This window comes from Rhodnius prolixus, unplaced genomic scaffold, assembly GCF_049639745.1.
Source record: "Rhodnius prolixus isolate KJV_2025 unplaced genomic scaffold, Rpr scaffold_1, whole genome shotgun sequence".
Classification (NCBI taxonomy): domain Eukaryota; kingdom Metazoa; phylum Arthropoda; class Insecta; order Hemiptera; family Reduviidae; genus Rhodnius; species Rhodnius prolixus.
This window is the reverse complement of record NW_027411581.1, coordinates 36,495,551-36,508,233: the sequence shown is the minus strand read 5'-3', so window position 1 is coordinate 36,508,233 and position 12,683 is coordinate 36,495,551. Positions and strand designations below refer to the sequence as shown.

Sequence of the window (12,683 nt, the reverse complement as noted above, 5' to 3'; positions counted from 1 at the left end):
GCAATAATAAAATTTCTATAATGATGTTTTTTTTTTTGTTTTTTTTAAATGCCATTTTTTAAATTTTTAAATGGCGCTCGGCCATTAGATGTCTCGCCGCCCAATATATTTTCGCTCTTGAAGAGAGCTCGTCAGTAGTCACAGTCAAATGGGACAGGGCTTCGCACTCAAAAAGATGGTCTCCTGTCATGTGCCCGTTCCCGCAAAGCACACAGTTCGGGTTGTCAACTATCCCGATCTTAAATAAGTGTGCCTGCAGGTAATCGTGTCCAGTGACCAAACGAAAACAGGCCACCGCTACGCTCCGTGGCAGGTTCTTTGGCAGCCTATAATGATGTGGATAATTGGCAACCAATCGAATAGGCTAACAACGGTTAAAACTTTCTGAATGATCTTGTTTACATTTTTTTAAATTTGAGAATTTTGCTTTATACACGATTGCTTGGAAATTAACAGTAGATTTGATTCTTATAAAATATTCTTTTGGTTGTTTTTTCCATCATCTTCGGGGCTACAAAACATGAAAACTTATTTGTAGATCGGTAGATGATTGAATAAACAATAAAATCGTCAGCAATGTAAAAAATAATAATAATTTTTATTCTTTACTATTCAATCATCCAAAAACCAAAAAAAAAATTCCTATACTTTAAAAATGTATTCAATGTTTCGTCTAAAAGAGAAAAATACTAATTTTACGGAATAAGGGGATAAATATTTCGTAATCTTTATAAAGTAGACATATTTCACACTATCTTATTATCTTATAAAATATTCTAGAAGACATGCTTACCATAATATTATCCAAAACTCTAAGCCTTTCCTGTGGACTAAGTTCCTTACAAATGGCAACTCTTGTTTTCACCTCATTTACCCACGCAGTAACACATTCCAATTGCGCCAACAAACGTTTTAATGATGTTATTTTTTTATTTAAATATTCTCGATGTTCTGATAAGAGGTCTTGAGTCTATTAACAAATTATGACAACGATTAATAAAAAAATAATTTTAAATATATATATTTATATATAACATATGAATATGTATAATATACATGTATAAATATAAAGTTTTGGGTTTTTATCTATTTTCAGAAATGGAGTTGAGTGTGATATTAATTGTGTACATAGAATTTTCTTTCCTCTAGTGAAGTAGAATTCATTACGATATGCGAGGACTGTGAAGCATCGCGCGCGGTGGAGGAGGAAGCGCCGCCATTTTGAGATCATTTTGCTGCGTATTGAGATTTGCAATGAGTATAACTTTTGACTCGGAGAAGCTACGATGTTCGTTTAAGTCTTAATCGTCAGCTGTCGTCACAATCTATCGATTGCATATAAAACATTAGTGTAAAATAGTGACAGTGAATATAATAAGGTGTTAGAAAAAAAGAATATTATCAAAAATATATAATGTCGGCCTATACGCGTCGAAAAGCCAAAACCAAATACAGAGATCATATACGGTTGGAAAGGGCTTCTCAAGAACAATCGAATGAATGGTAATAATAAAACACCATATGACCGAGTCAAGCTGTGCCGAGAACGTAAAAGAATGAATGCGGCCGAGCGGATCAACGACGGTGTCAGTACATCTGTAGCTGGGGCGGTTGAAATTATGGAAGTGGATGATGAAATCGCTTCTACATGGACAACGGACTGCATAGGCATAGATTGTGTTCGATCGTCGATTTGTTTCCTTGATTTCATCCTAAATAAATAAATAAAAATATTTTATATAAAAAATATAACCCGTTACATAAACGTATTCACGTACAACACACGGCCGTGTCCATGACACAGCCACACGTTAATTTTTTCACACAAAATCTTCATATGTTTCATCACATTTTACGATAATGAAGTAATATTAGGGCACAAAAAATTACATTAATTACAAAAAGTACAAATCTCTGCACAATTATGCGAGAGAATGAAAATTCCAAACTAGCCAGAACAAAGAAGAGGATACATGCTGTGAGGAATAAATATTTTTTCTAAATTAATCGTTGTTAATAAAAATTTATGAAACTGAAATTAAACGAAGCTAAAATAAACGCACAAAAAAAAACAAATGAAAGAGGGTTATAAAAACTTGCAAGAAATCAAAGGTGTTAATTTTAAGTTAAATAAATTATATTTTTGTTTAGGTAGGACAAATGATACCGAAAAATGTTGATAAAAATGAAAAATTAATAAATTAAAACAAACTTCTGAAATAAAAGGAGAATTTCCAAGAGCTTATCAATAATATTGAAGAATGTCAGTTCAATTTAGTGAGTAATAAATAACGAAATATTTTTTTTACTTAAAACAAAACAGAAAGTATAAACGTATAAAGCAATTTCTCTCGCTTCATCTTAATATTTTCGTTTCTATTGCTTAGGTGGTGTAGATTCTAGACCATTCACTCCTGTCGTCTACTCGGTTGTTCACGATATTTTCATTTTAGAAAAGCAATTGCGGACGCCATGCTCCCATCTTAATCTGGGACTCATATGGCGCCCTGGCGGTGCGTGAAGGGTTCCTCTGGAGAAGATCTATCACCTTAGTCTCTATCATCCTTGATCGCTTCCTCAGCTAGATTGGTTCGTTTCTGATGTTACTAACTCTGTCTCGTCTATTTATCCCTTTACCTGTGACACCTTATCTCCATTGCCTGAAGATAGTTTTTAAGCTCTTTTGTAAGGTTACTGGATTGTGAACAGTAATATGACAAAAAGTTTCGATTTACAGACGTAAATCTAACTCTTTGTGGAAAAACCTTGATTTAAGAATTTTTATTTGACAGTACTGTAATTTCTTGAAGCACCACTAATTGTTCCCAAATTGGTATATAATAGCAACAGCTACCCTGTACGGATATAAGTAATTCAAAATAATTTATTAGATTGGAAACTTAAAATGAAAGGAAACAGTAAAATCCATGTAGTAAAGCTTAATAGAATTTAAAATTTGCACTACTTCTACCAGGAATATACGGTATACAAGAAATAAGCCTTTTAAATATTTAAATTATACTATTAAGCCTACCCACATTAATAAGCCTATTTATCTTAAAATAAAAACAGTATAATTTTTATAATACAGTATAAATAAACAATACATTATTTATACTAATTGAATAGTAATTAATTAAAAGAAAGAAGTTCGAAATGAAAGTAAGCATGCTTAAAACAACATAAATTACGATAAAAATTCGAGCAACTAATTGGCCTATAAATCCATTAAGCTGTGAAAGAAATCCCAGTAAAATTATCAGCTTTGTTTTTAAAATTTGATTAAATTATCAATTGTATTTAGAATTTAATTAAGCTTACTTTATTTATATCTGCTAAAATAGTTTTTATTTTTTCAGCCTCTCCATTATTTTGCACATTTGTTAAATCCTTTTGTTTCTTAAATAATTCTTCCTGTAATGTCTAAAAAAAAGAAATCAAAAAAGTACTTACTAATAACTGAAGTAGATGAAAATATCAATCAACAACTAATTTTATTAAATCAATATTTTTATCTCAAATAAAAATTTAAAATTGATGAATAGTAGTGATTTATTGTTTCCATTCTAAGATAAAGAAAAAACAAAACTGAGTTTAAAAGGATATCTTCTTAAATAATTACAAATAAATTGACATGATAAACAAATATATGTAAACAAGAAATAAGCAATACTATTACTTGAACAGGTGGATTCTGGGAAAATGTGAGGAAGAATGATTGCAAAATCTCAAAAAGAAGGTCTATAAGCAACAAATTAGAGGGAGGATATTTCGTTATAGTACATAAAGTTGTGCTTAAATTCGTTCTAGATACATGTTGCTGGGTCAAAAAATGTCTGAAAACTATTGATTTGGAAGCTACAATGAATAACAATAAAAGATGTAACCAATACAATAATTCTTTGTTTTACTAAATTCAAGAAAAGCTTTTAATTAATTTATAACAGAGAGCCACTTACTTTTACAAGATTAATTCGAACCGTTAAAGCTCCTTCATCCGATGGATTTGCTGGTGTATTAAGTAATGATTTAACTTCTTCCAATGTAGCCATCGTAGATTCAACAGCACCATTTACTTGTTTACTACTTTGTAACATGGCAAGCCTAACAGAAAATTAATTAAATAAAATCAACGGAATTAATAAGTCAATGCACTTAATAAAACCTAATCACTTTATCCTAATGGTGATTTCAGAATCAAAATTAATAGTATATACAGAAGGGTCTATTGCAAACAACAAAGAGAAAATTACATATACGTTAAGTTGTACAAAAATTTAAGAAAAATTAATTAATCATATATTCACTTATTCACATCACTTAAAAAGAATAATATGATTGAAGTTTGCAAAATGTGTATTAGGTGAACAAAAATTTCTAAGAGAATGAACGAAATGAGTGACTGTCTAATTTTGTATCTAGAGGAACACTGACATTACAGCCTAAAAGATTGGCTCGCTGCCACACCTTCCCACACAATAAACATGAAATAGCAAATTCATAACAAAAATGATAAAGCGAGATAATAGGAACTTTTACTATTTTCTAGCCAAATCCCTAAACTGATTACCTTCTGTTCTATAAAGGGCAAGCGAAATCAAAAGCTAATTTTTATTATACCGTAAAAATTGTCTGCACAATTAAAAACCTCTATTTCGATTTTCATGATTATAAGTTTCATATGTTAATCATAATATAACGTCCTTTTTGTTTCTTTCAAATAACAAGTCTTAAATAAATAAAAATTAAGTTTAAATTACATTTCTCTTGCAGATTTGAATTGTGCTAGTAAATGATTCCAACCATGGCGTAACGATTCTACAGTTTGCCACATTTCTTTAGCTTGGGAGCCTCCTAGCGCAACCATGTCTCTTCCGGCTCCCACTATACTGTTCACAACTCTGTCAAAACATTAGGTAATCGCATAATTCAAATAATAATAATAAAATATGTTTTTTATTATAGTTCCTGTAAACTCAATATTGCATACATTTTATCAAGATAAAATACAGTATGTATTCAATATACATTTTCTACTTTATACTATTAAATAAATCAATTTACCTAATATTAAATGCACAAAATAATAATTATATTAGATAAAAAATAAATAATAACCCAGTTTTTGTGGTCGCCTGTTTCTCTAGGTCTCTAAGTTTGGCCTTCACTTCAACAACTGAATATTTATTGGTGTCCAAATCTTTTGTTGCATCTTCCATGTTGGACATCCAATTAGCAAATTTCTCGCAATTTTTTCTCAACGATTCCCATTGTTCTTTACATTTATTTAAATGGCTACAAAAAAAAAGTGAAGAACTTCATAAGTTACTTTGCAACAAAATCAGAAGAAAAAAAATACATAGAATATTAAAATAAAATAATTTTTTGAATAATAAAAGAAGTATAATTTTTACCTAAATCTATCATTTAGATTGGTATTAGCCATTTCCCAGTCTTGCTTGACTCTTTCCACAGCTTTAACAACATTCTCACGGCCTTCACCATGGACTTTTCGTAATATTCTGTTCCTTTTTTGGTTGATTTTATCAACTTCAACTTTCAGACGAGTCAATTTTTCTTTAATATCCTAAAATAAGAAAAGTAGAAGGCCTACTAAGTCTCAAGATAGATGCAATAAATTTGAATGTCATAAAATAAATGTTAAGTATTATCCGCGCAATTTTTTTCTTTTTCTTTTTTTAAGAAAGTAACTCCGAGAATCAAAAGTATTAAATATGTACTTTAAATAGAGATAAGTAAAATTTAAGGCGGGAAAAATTCAAAATGCATGTATTTATTTAAATAAGTATGATCACGATGTTTCTCTTATATTCATCGGTTATTTTTCAACACTTTTATCAAAATCCAACTAAGTTGGTTCCCCAGATGTTTTCAGATTTCAAAGATTAATTTGGGCAAAGATTTGATTTTTTTGGCAATGTAAATTAATGTGTGAAACAACAGAAAGTAATTAATAAAAATAATTAAGTTAATGTACATAAATTAACTATAAAACTTAATAAATATATTGGCTATCTTTTTCACCTTGTATTAAAATTATAAACACAGATGCTTACCTAAACTGAATTAACTTACTTTTAATGCTTCCTCTTGCAAATGAAATGGATCAAAATCAGTTGATAACGGAGGTTGTTTAATTTTTCTCGCTACAGTAGACACTGCTTCTCTAACTTTATTAACATGAGCTACATAATCAGCAGGAGAATCCATCATATCCTGGAATCATACATATATTATTATGTAACCATAAAAGAAATAACAAAATACTTCCTTTTTTTCAGATGTAATAATGTTACCTTGTCAAAGAACGAAGGATTTTTGTCAATAAGAGAAGGACTTTTTTTAAGCGCATTAAACTTATCACTTAGTGCTTTCCATGCGGCAGCAAGTTCTTTACTGTCAGTGACAACTTTAAATCCAGTTAGATCTCTTGTTACGTCGAAAAGACGAGCCACGGAATGTTCACAAGCTTCATATTCAGACATTACCTCCTACCATTAATAAGTTGAAAGAAAAAAATCACAAAAACTTGAAATTTATAAATTTCTCTCATTTTCAAAATAGTATTAAAATGTAATAAAACTCTCGTATTTAACATTTAACAACATTCGTATTCAGGATTTATATATTCGACATTGTAAAACAAATTTAAACTATATTCATTGTACAATAACAAAAATGCTATTTCTTAACAGTATTCTCTACTTACTGACAACACAATCCTGTGTGCCAGATAGAGAGCTATAAAGGCTCTTAAGAGGAGAAAATGATAGGCAATAGGCTGGACATAATCCAAAAATCACCAGATCCAAAATTTCACCTTTTATAAAACTACTAATTTTGTTTTCACTTTTTTTCCAAAGAGTATCATAAGATTTTCGGTGACTATATAATAAATATTTCAGGTGATTTCGGATGTCACATATTTATTTAGAAGGAGATTAATAAGTCTACTGAGAAAAAAATTTACAATTCCAGAATAAGTATTCTGAGCACACACAGGTGGTCAGATCGATGGTTAAAAATAAAGGTTAAAACGAATTCAATTTCAACTAAAATCTGAAAGTTTCATAATAAATAAGTACTCTCAAAATGGTCAGGCAATACTAAAATGGCTGAGCAAAATTCTTATGCTGCAGATTTAGGAAAATATTCCCATACATTAAAACAGAACTACAGTGAACTTTGAATATAGGAGAGTTTAAGTAATTCGTAAAAAGATTATCTTTGTTATTAAACATTTTTCAAAATAATGTAAAAAAATAATGCTGTTAAAGGGAAAAGAGCTGTACAAAAGGACTCTAAATTATAATAGCGTATCTTTGTTTATAAAAAAAAATTGCTGAATTGGCACTTTCTATCAGTGTTCACTTCTTAGCCCTTGTCCCTTTTGCAAAAAAAAAAAAAAAAAAAAAAAACAGGTTAACCTGAATTACAAGTTAATTTGGGGTTTGCACTCAGTTAGCTTGGTTTTGAGTTTACCTGCAGTTTGGCTTCGTCATTATTAGCCTGTCCAAGTTTTAGATTGATATTAGTGATCTTTAGATTAATATTAGTAATTAAATTATGATACTCGGTTAGCAAAATATCAGCAAGTTGTGCATCCATTTTTTGAGCCTAGGACAACAAAGAATTAAAAGTTAAATAAACCAAACACTCTAAATGTTTAGAACTAACCATTCACCTTTCGGATTTTGCATCCCCATCTTTACAAACAAAATGTCACACTTCAATTAAAACTGTTACTGAGGGTTAGTAATTTACAATAGCAGCAATATTAAAATGTCTACTTACTTCTGTTTGTTTCATTACTTGAGCCCATTTAGCCCTTAGTTTATTCTGAGAAGTTGATTTTAAAGCGATCGCTTTTTCAGGCATTTGACAATGCACTTTTAGTATAAGACCATCGCCTCTACTTATTAGAGTAGCAGCATCTGGTGCTAATTGACTTAATTCACTTTCCAATATCTATAAATAAATAGTTATCGAAATGATTATAAAAACAGAAGAATGAAATAATAATTAAATGCCAAATTTAGCGAGATCATCAATAAATGTATGTTTATCATCAAAAAACTCGTTGTTGATCATTATTTCGCTTCATAAAAAAAGTTAAGGTAGCGTTAAATCTGAGGAGATTCAAGAAAAGGAAGCCATTGAGCGTCAAATCTTCGAAAACTATAAACCCAAGCCACCAAATTCACAGTTTGCCTTAAAAAAGAAGAAGTTTGAAATATAAACAAAGAGGACAAGTATCAATGTGTTTTAAAATGAATGTAATAGAAGGGATAGCACTTATAGCTAGCAAAAGCGATTAGAAAAGATGGATAACAACAGATTACTTTCTATCATATACAATATTAAAACAGAAGTATCGAACGACAAAATATGATTGCAAATGTGGATAAAATAATTGAATAGTATTGATAAGGGAAGGCTGAATAGTGGTTAGCTTAAACTGGATTCAACGAGGGATACCGGGTTCGAACCCAGCTGGACGTAAGATTTTCTTTACCTAGGACTTCTTACAGTTCACTGTCCGGTTGTGTACTGTAAAAAAACTTCAGGCACCATTAATTTCTGATGTTAATGCGACTTAAATTTAAAAAAAAAGTATTGATAACGTATTGACACAGTATTTAAACAATCACATAAGTTTAAAAAGTAATGTGGACCATGAAGATACTATGTCACGGAAATTGAACTATAAAGACGTAAAGTTATGCAAAATAATTTCATAAAATAACACTAATAGCAGCAAAAAAATTATAAGTTAGTTTAAAAAGTTTAAAACAAATGAATTAAAGATATACGTTATAGAAGCTAGTAGGGACTTACTTCTAGTCTCCTGCAAGGATCTTTTTGCTTTGAAACTCCTTTAATTGTCACTAACATTGTTTCCATTCTTTCTAACATTTCAGTTGCAGCTTCTTCGTACTCCGCTACCTCCTGATCTAATGGTAATGTGGGTGAATCAGGCGATTCATCTTGTAAAGAAACTGTTGAAAACTTATCCCCTCCGTTATCATAATTTGCTGCAGACTTTCCCTGTTTTTATTTTTTAAAAAAGCATGAAATTAGCACACAAAAAAAATATGCGATTGAAAAGTTATACCAAATTAAATGTCTAATTAACAAAATGACTGCCTTCTGGTTATGGACAGATTGCAAAGCGTAAAAGGAATTAAATGAACTTAGAAGAAAATAACCAACCTGTATTTCATCATCTTTGCTAATTGGTTCCACTTCATCATCAGAACTACTATCATCTTCAATTCTTGCTTCGTCTTCAGAAAATATAACAGCTTCATCTATTTCTTTATCACTTCCATAAAAGCTGTCATTATCTTCATCCATAGCAGTGTGAGCTTCCTCATTTTTCGAGAAGTTTCCAATAATTTCATAAGTTTTGGAGACTTGTACCTCTTTGCGCAGTGTTACTTCTTCTGGTTGCTCTTTTTCTGTTGTCATAGTTGTTTGCTCAGAATGTTTCATATTATCAGAAATTTTTAAGCAAACCGGTGGTAAATCGTTACTTGGAGCAACTGTATTTGTAACCGGATCATCTTCTAGTTCAGAAATAATATTTTCAGAAAAGTCTTCTTTGGCTATTAAATTTTCAGCACTTTTTCTCAATGCTTCATCTGAAGCTAGTCGTTGACGCTTTGCTAATATTTCTCCAGGTGCTAAATGTTTCTTATTTTTAGGATCAACAACTCTTCTAACTGTTGCTGGGGATCTTTTGTCCTCTGGATCAGATTCATCTGGTCCGGAATCCACTATTTCCACAAATTCGACAGATTCAGCTCTGCTAACTGTATGTTCCATCGGTTCGACAGAAGTTACGATTGCTTTTGTAATTTCAATTTCTTTAACTTCAACCATTTTACATTTTGGATCATTTTCCAGAATGTCTTCACGCTCAGAAGAAACATTACTTTCATTTAATGTATTGTCAGAAACTCGGGAAAATAAGGTGCTTTCTTTGGTTAAATTGAAAGTATCACTATCATTCATTTCAACTTCTTCTGGTATTGTCTCTATGTAATCTACATTTTCATAAACACTACCCCGATTTGAGCTTGCAGAAACAGCAATGAAATGACTAGTTTTGTCAACTACGAATCTACCTTCTACTTCGCGTTCTTCAAATGCTGGATTAGAAATACCCTCTGGTACTGATGACTTCTTTTCATTCTGATTAGCATCAACCTGCTCATTAACTTCGGTTACAGAAATGGTTGGGATATCTTTTCCAGGTGGTACAGATTTTTGATCAATATTCTCAGTTAATTTAACATTTTCCTCTGTATTTTTCTTCGCTTCATTTGTTTTTCTCACCTCCTGAAAAAAATGAACCTCTCTTCTTGTGTATTTTGTGACAGTCATTATAAATAAAAGTTATAGTTTATTAAATATATATTGTATTTAGTTTGTGCCACAATCTGCATTCTCCATCCATTATAATATATATTCCATCACCACTGTTCACCTCATATGCCATTACAAAATGGATTCACCAAGATACAATAAAGTGCAGCTAGCAAGACATGAAAATATTCAGCTAAATAGCAAAGTGTTTTGTTTTAGTATAAAGCAAACAGTTACGCAACCAGTCCACCAGCCAGAAAGCAGGCAAATTTCATTTATATCACTAATATAGTTGCAATTTTCAATGCATAATAGTTTTATAATTTTATTTATTTACTTATTTCTAGAAAAAGCAAGTGCAATAAGACATTTGCATTGTGCTAATATTATTTTTGAAAAATAAAATTAAAAAAAAAAACAGGCATCTTTGAAGAAGAATCTTAATTTCAAAATATTATAAGATTTTTTTGTTTTTAAAGTTTATAAAAAAGAATGATACTTTGCAACAAAACGTTACAAAAAGCTTGAGAACTGAAACCAAATAATACATAATTTCTATGTAACATTTCTTAACATTTCATGCTTATCCACTTTACCTGAGGGCTGTTACTTAATGATCCCTTCAGGTCCTAACAAAAGAAGTGACATTTAAAAGTCTATTTTTTTAGATGAACAGCAAAAAAATCAATGTTTTTTTCCCAACTTAGATAATTTTTCCAAAATCTGTGTTTTTCTTCCTTCACCTTTGCCACAGATTCATTAAAAACAAGACTTTGTAATTGGATTTAGTGCACATAACTTGTCTCATAAAAAAAAGATGCAGATAGCATGCAGGTGTCTTAAATTGTTTTAAGGATGTTAATAAACTTTCTGAGAAAAATATTTGAATTAATATTATGGCTTAAAAACAGACTAGTTGATATGTAAGATGATTTCACAATTTAATTTCAGATAGACTTTTTAATTCAGTGTTTATTTTTGTTTTATTTTACATAAAACAACTTGGGATAGATATCTAAAATGTAGAGATAGATTACTGTTTATTCTCGTGAAAATTAAATTATCTTTTCAATTGAAATATTATGGCTATCGGCTAAGTTCAAGAGGCCAAATATATATTTATACATATAATTGCTTTGTACTTCATTACGGTAAAGAATTTCATGAAACAATTTTTGTATCAGTAATGATTTAACATGATTTCAGCAACGGTACGGAAGCAAACCATGTTTCCAGTGATGGGACCAGAACTGAACTAATTCCGTCAAGAATAAAGTAATCCTGAATAAGGCAAGAGAATCAAAATAATTTTTTTTTTTAATCAATTTGAAAAATATACCTAACCTAGCAATCCCCCCATCTTCTTCGTGTTTAAGGCAGGTATAACAAAAATGAACCGTTTAGAAAATATATCAGAAACAGAAGATAAATTTCCTTATTTAACTACTGGAATAAATGATATAATTCGTGGGCAGCTGATCCTCCGAACCCCAGTTGGAAGCTTTTACAGCACACCCGGTCTCCGAATAATGCCCTCCCTACAGAGGCACCAAGAAAGCAATCTGCACTGGAACATAGGCTAATGCTATAAATTATAATTTGCACAACGTATTTTCATCGTTGTTTAATCGTAATATTACAAATCGAAATATTTTTTTGTTTCAGTATTAGACAAGATAACAAGGAAAAAATGTAATTCCAGTTTCATTCAAAATATTTTAGATGCATCAAATGAAACTTGAATGATGGTGCCAATTTGCCAATTGTAATTTCGAATCTCAAAGTTTGAATTAAATCATTTAACGAAGAGTTGAAAAAAATGCGTACAACTAAACTTCACATAAAGTTGAGCTTTTTTTGTAGTAGGTTTGACAATAGTTCAGAAGGAAAGGGCTCTGCTTTCTCTTCATGATGTAATGAAATAGTGAATAATCTCATGAATAGTAAAAAAACGAAGAGCAATAAAGTTTCTGTTTATCTAAAAGTAGCTTACATATTTTTACTGTCCCAAGCAAATAATTTGATGACTGCAAAATTTCATCTGAGACTAAAACAACAAATCAGTCAGAACATTTTTTGTTTTAGTAGCTACAGGAAATGTTTTTGCCTTGTTTTTATTAGATAACTAACCAAGGAGACGTACCCACGAAAGGTATACGACAATTTAACTAATTTAACAAAACAAGATACAACACATCGCTTGAATGCAAAACGAAACAATAGCTATCAAAAAATAAATAAAAATAGGTAAATATGTATGATTAAAAAAAAGTAAACCATTCACAATAAAA

General features: G+C 30.3%; 1 protein-coding gene across 10 annotated transcripts in view; it reads right to left on the bottom strand.

Annotated features, from left to right (window-relative positions):
• The window catches only part of LOC141448166 (dystrophin, isoforms A/C/F/G/H-like), an 898,384-nt gene that overhangs the window by 638,423 nt on the left and 247,278 nt on the right, over positions 1–12,683 (bottom strand). For 8 of the 10 annotated variants that reach the window (XM_074116317.1, XM_074116303.1, XM_074116361.1 and 5 more), the window contains 12 exons: positions 9,235–10,365; positions 8,860–9,069; positions 7,816–7,989; positions 7,504–7,638; positions 6,318–6,512; positions 6,097–6,237; positions 5,415–5,587; positions 5,119–5,295; positions 4,761–4,901; positions 3,960–4,104; positions 3,322–3,423; positions 794–970 (listed from right to left, as the gene is read on the bottom strand). In XM_074116317.1, the coding sequence (XP_073972418.1) occupies positions 794–970; positions 3,322–3,423; positions 3,960–4,104; positions 4,761–4,901; positions 5,119–5,295; positions 5,415–5,587; positions 6,097–6,237; positions 6,318–6,512; positions 7,504–7,638; positions 7,816–7,989; positions 8,860–9,069; positions 9,235–10,365 (2,901 nt within the window). The remainder of the gene's footprint in view (positions 1–793; positions 971–3,321; positions 3,424–3,959; positions 4,105–4,760; positions 4,902–5,118; positions 5,296–5,414; positions 5,588–6,096; positions 6,238–6,317; positions 6,513–7,503; positions 7,639–7,815; positions 7,990–8,859; positions 9,070–9,234; positions 10,366–12,683) is intronic. The other 2 variants (XM_074116369.1, XM_074116378.1) reach the window with 2 other exon arrangements.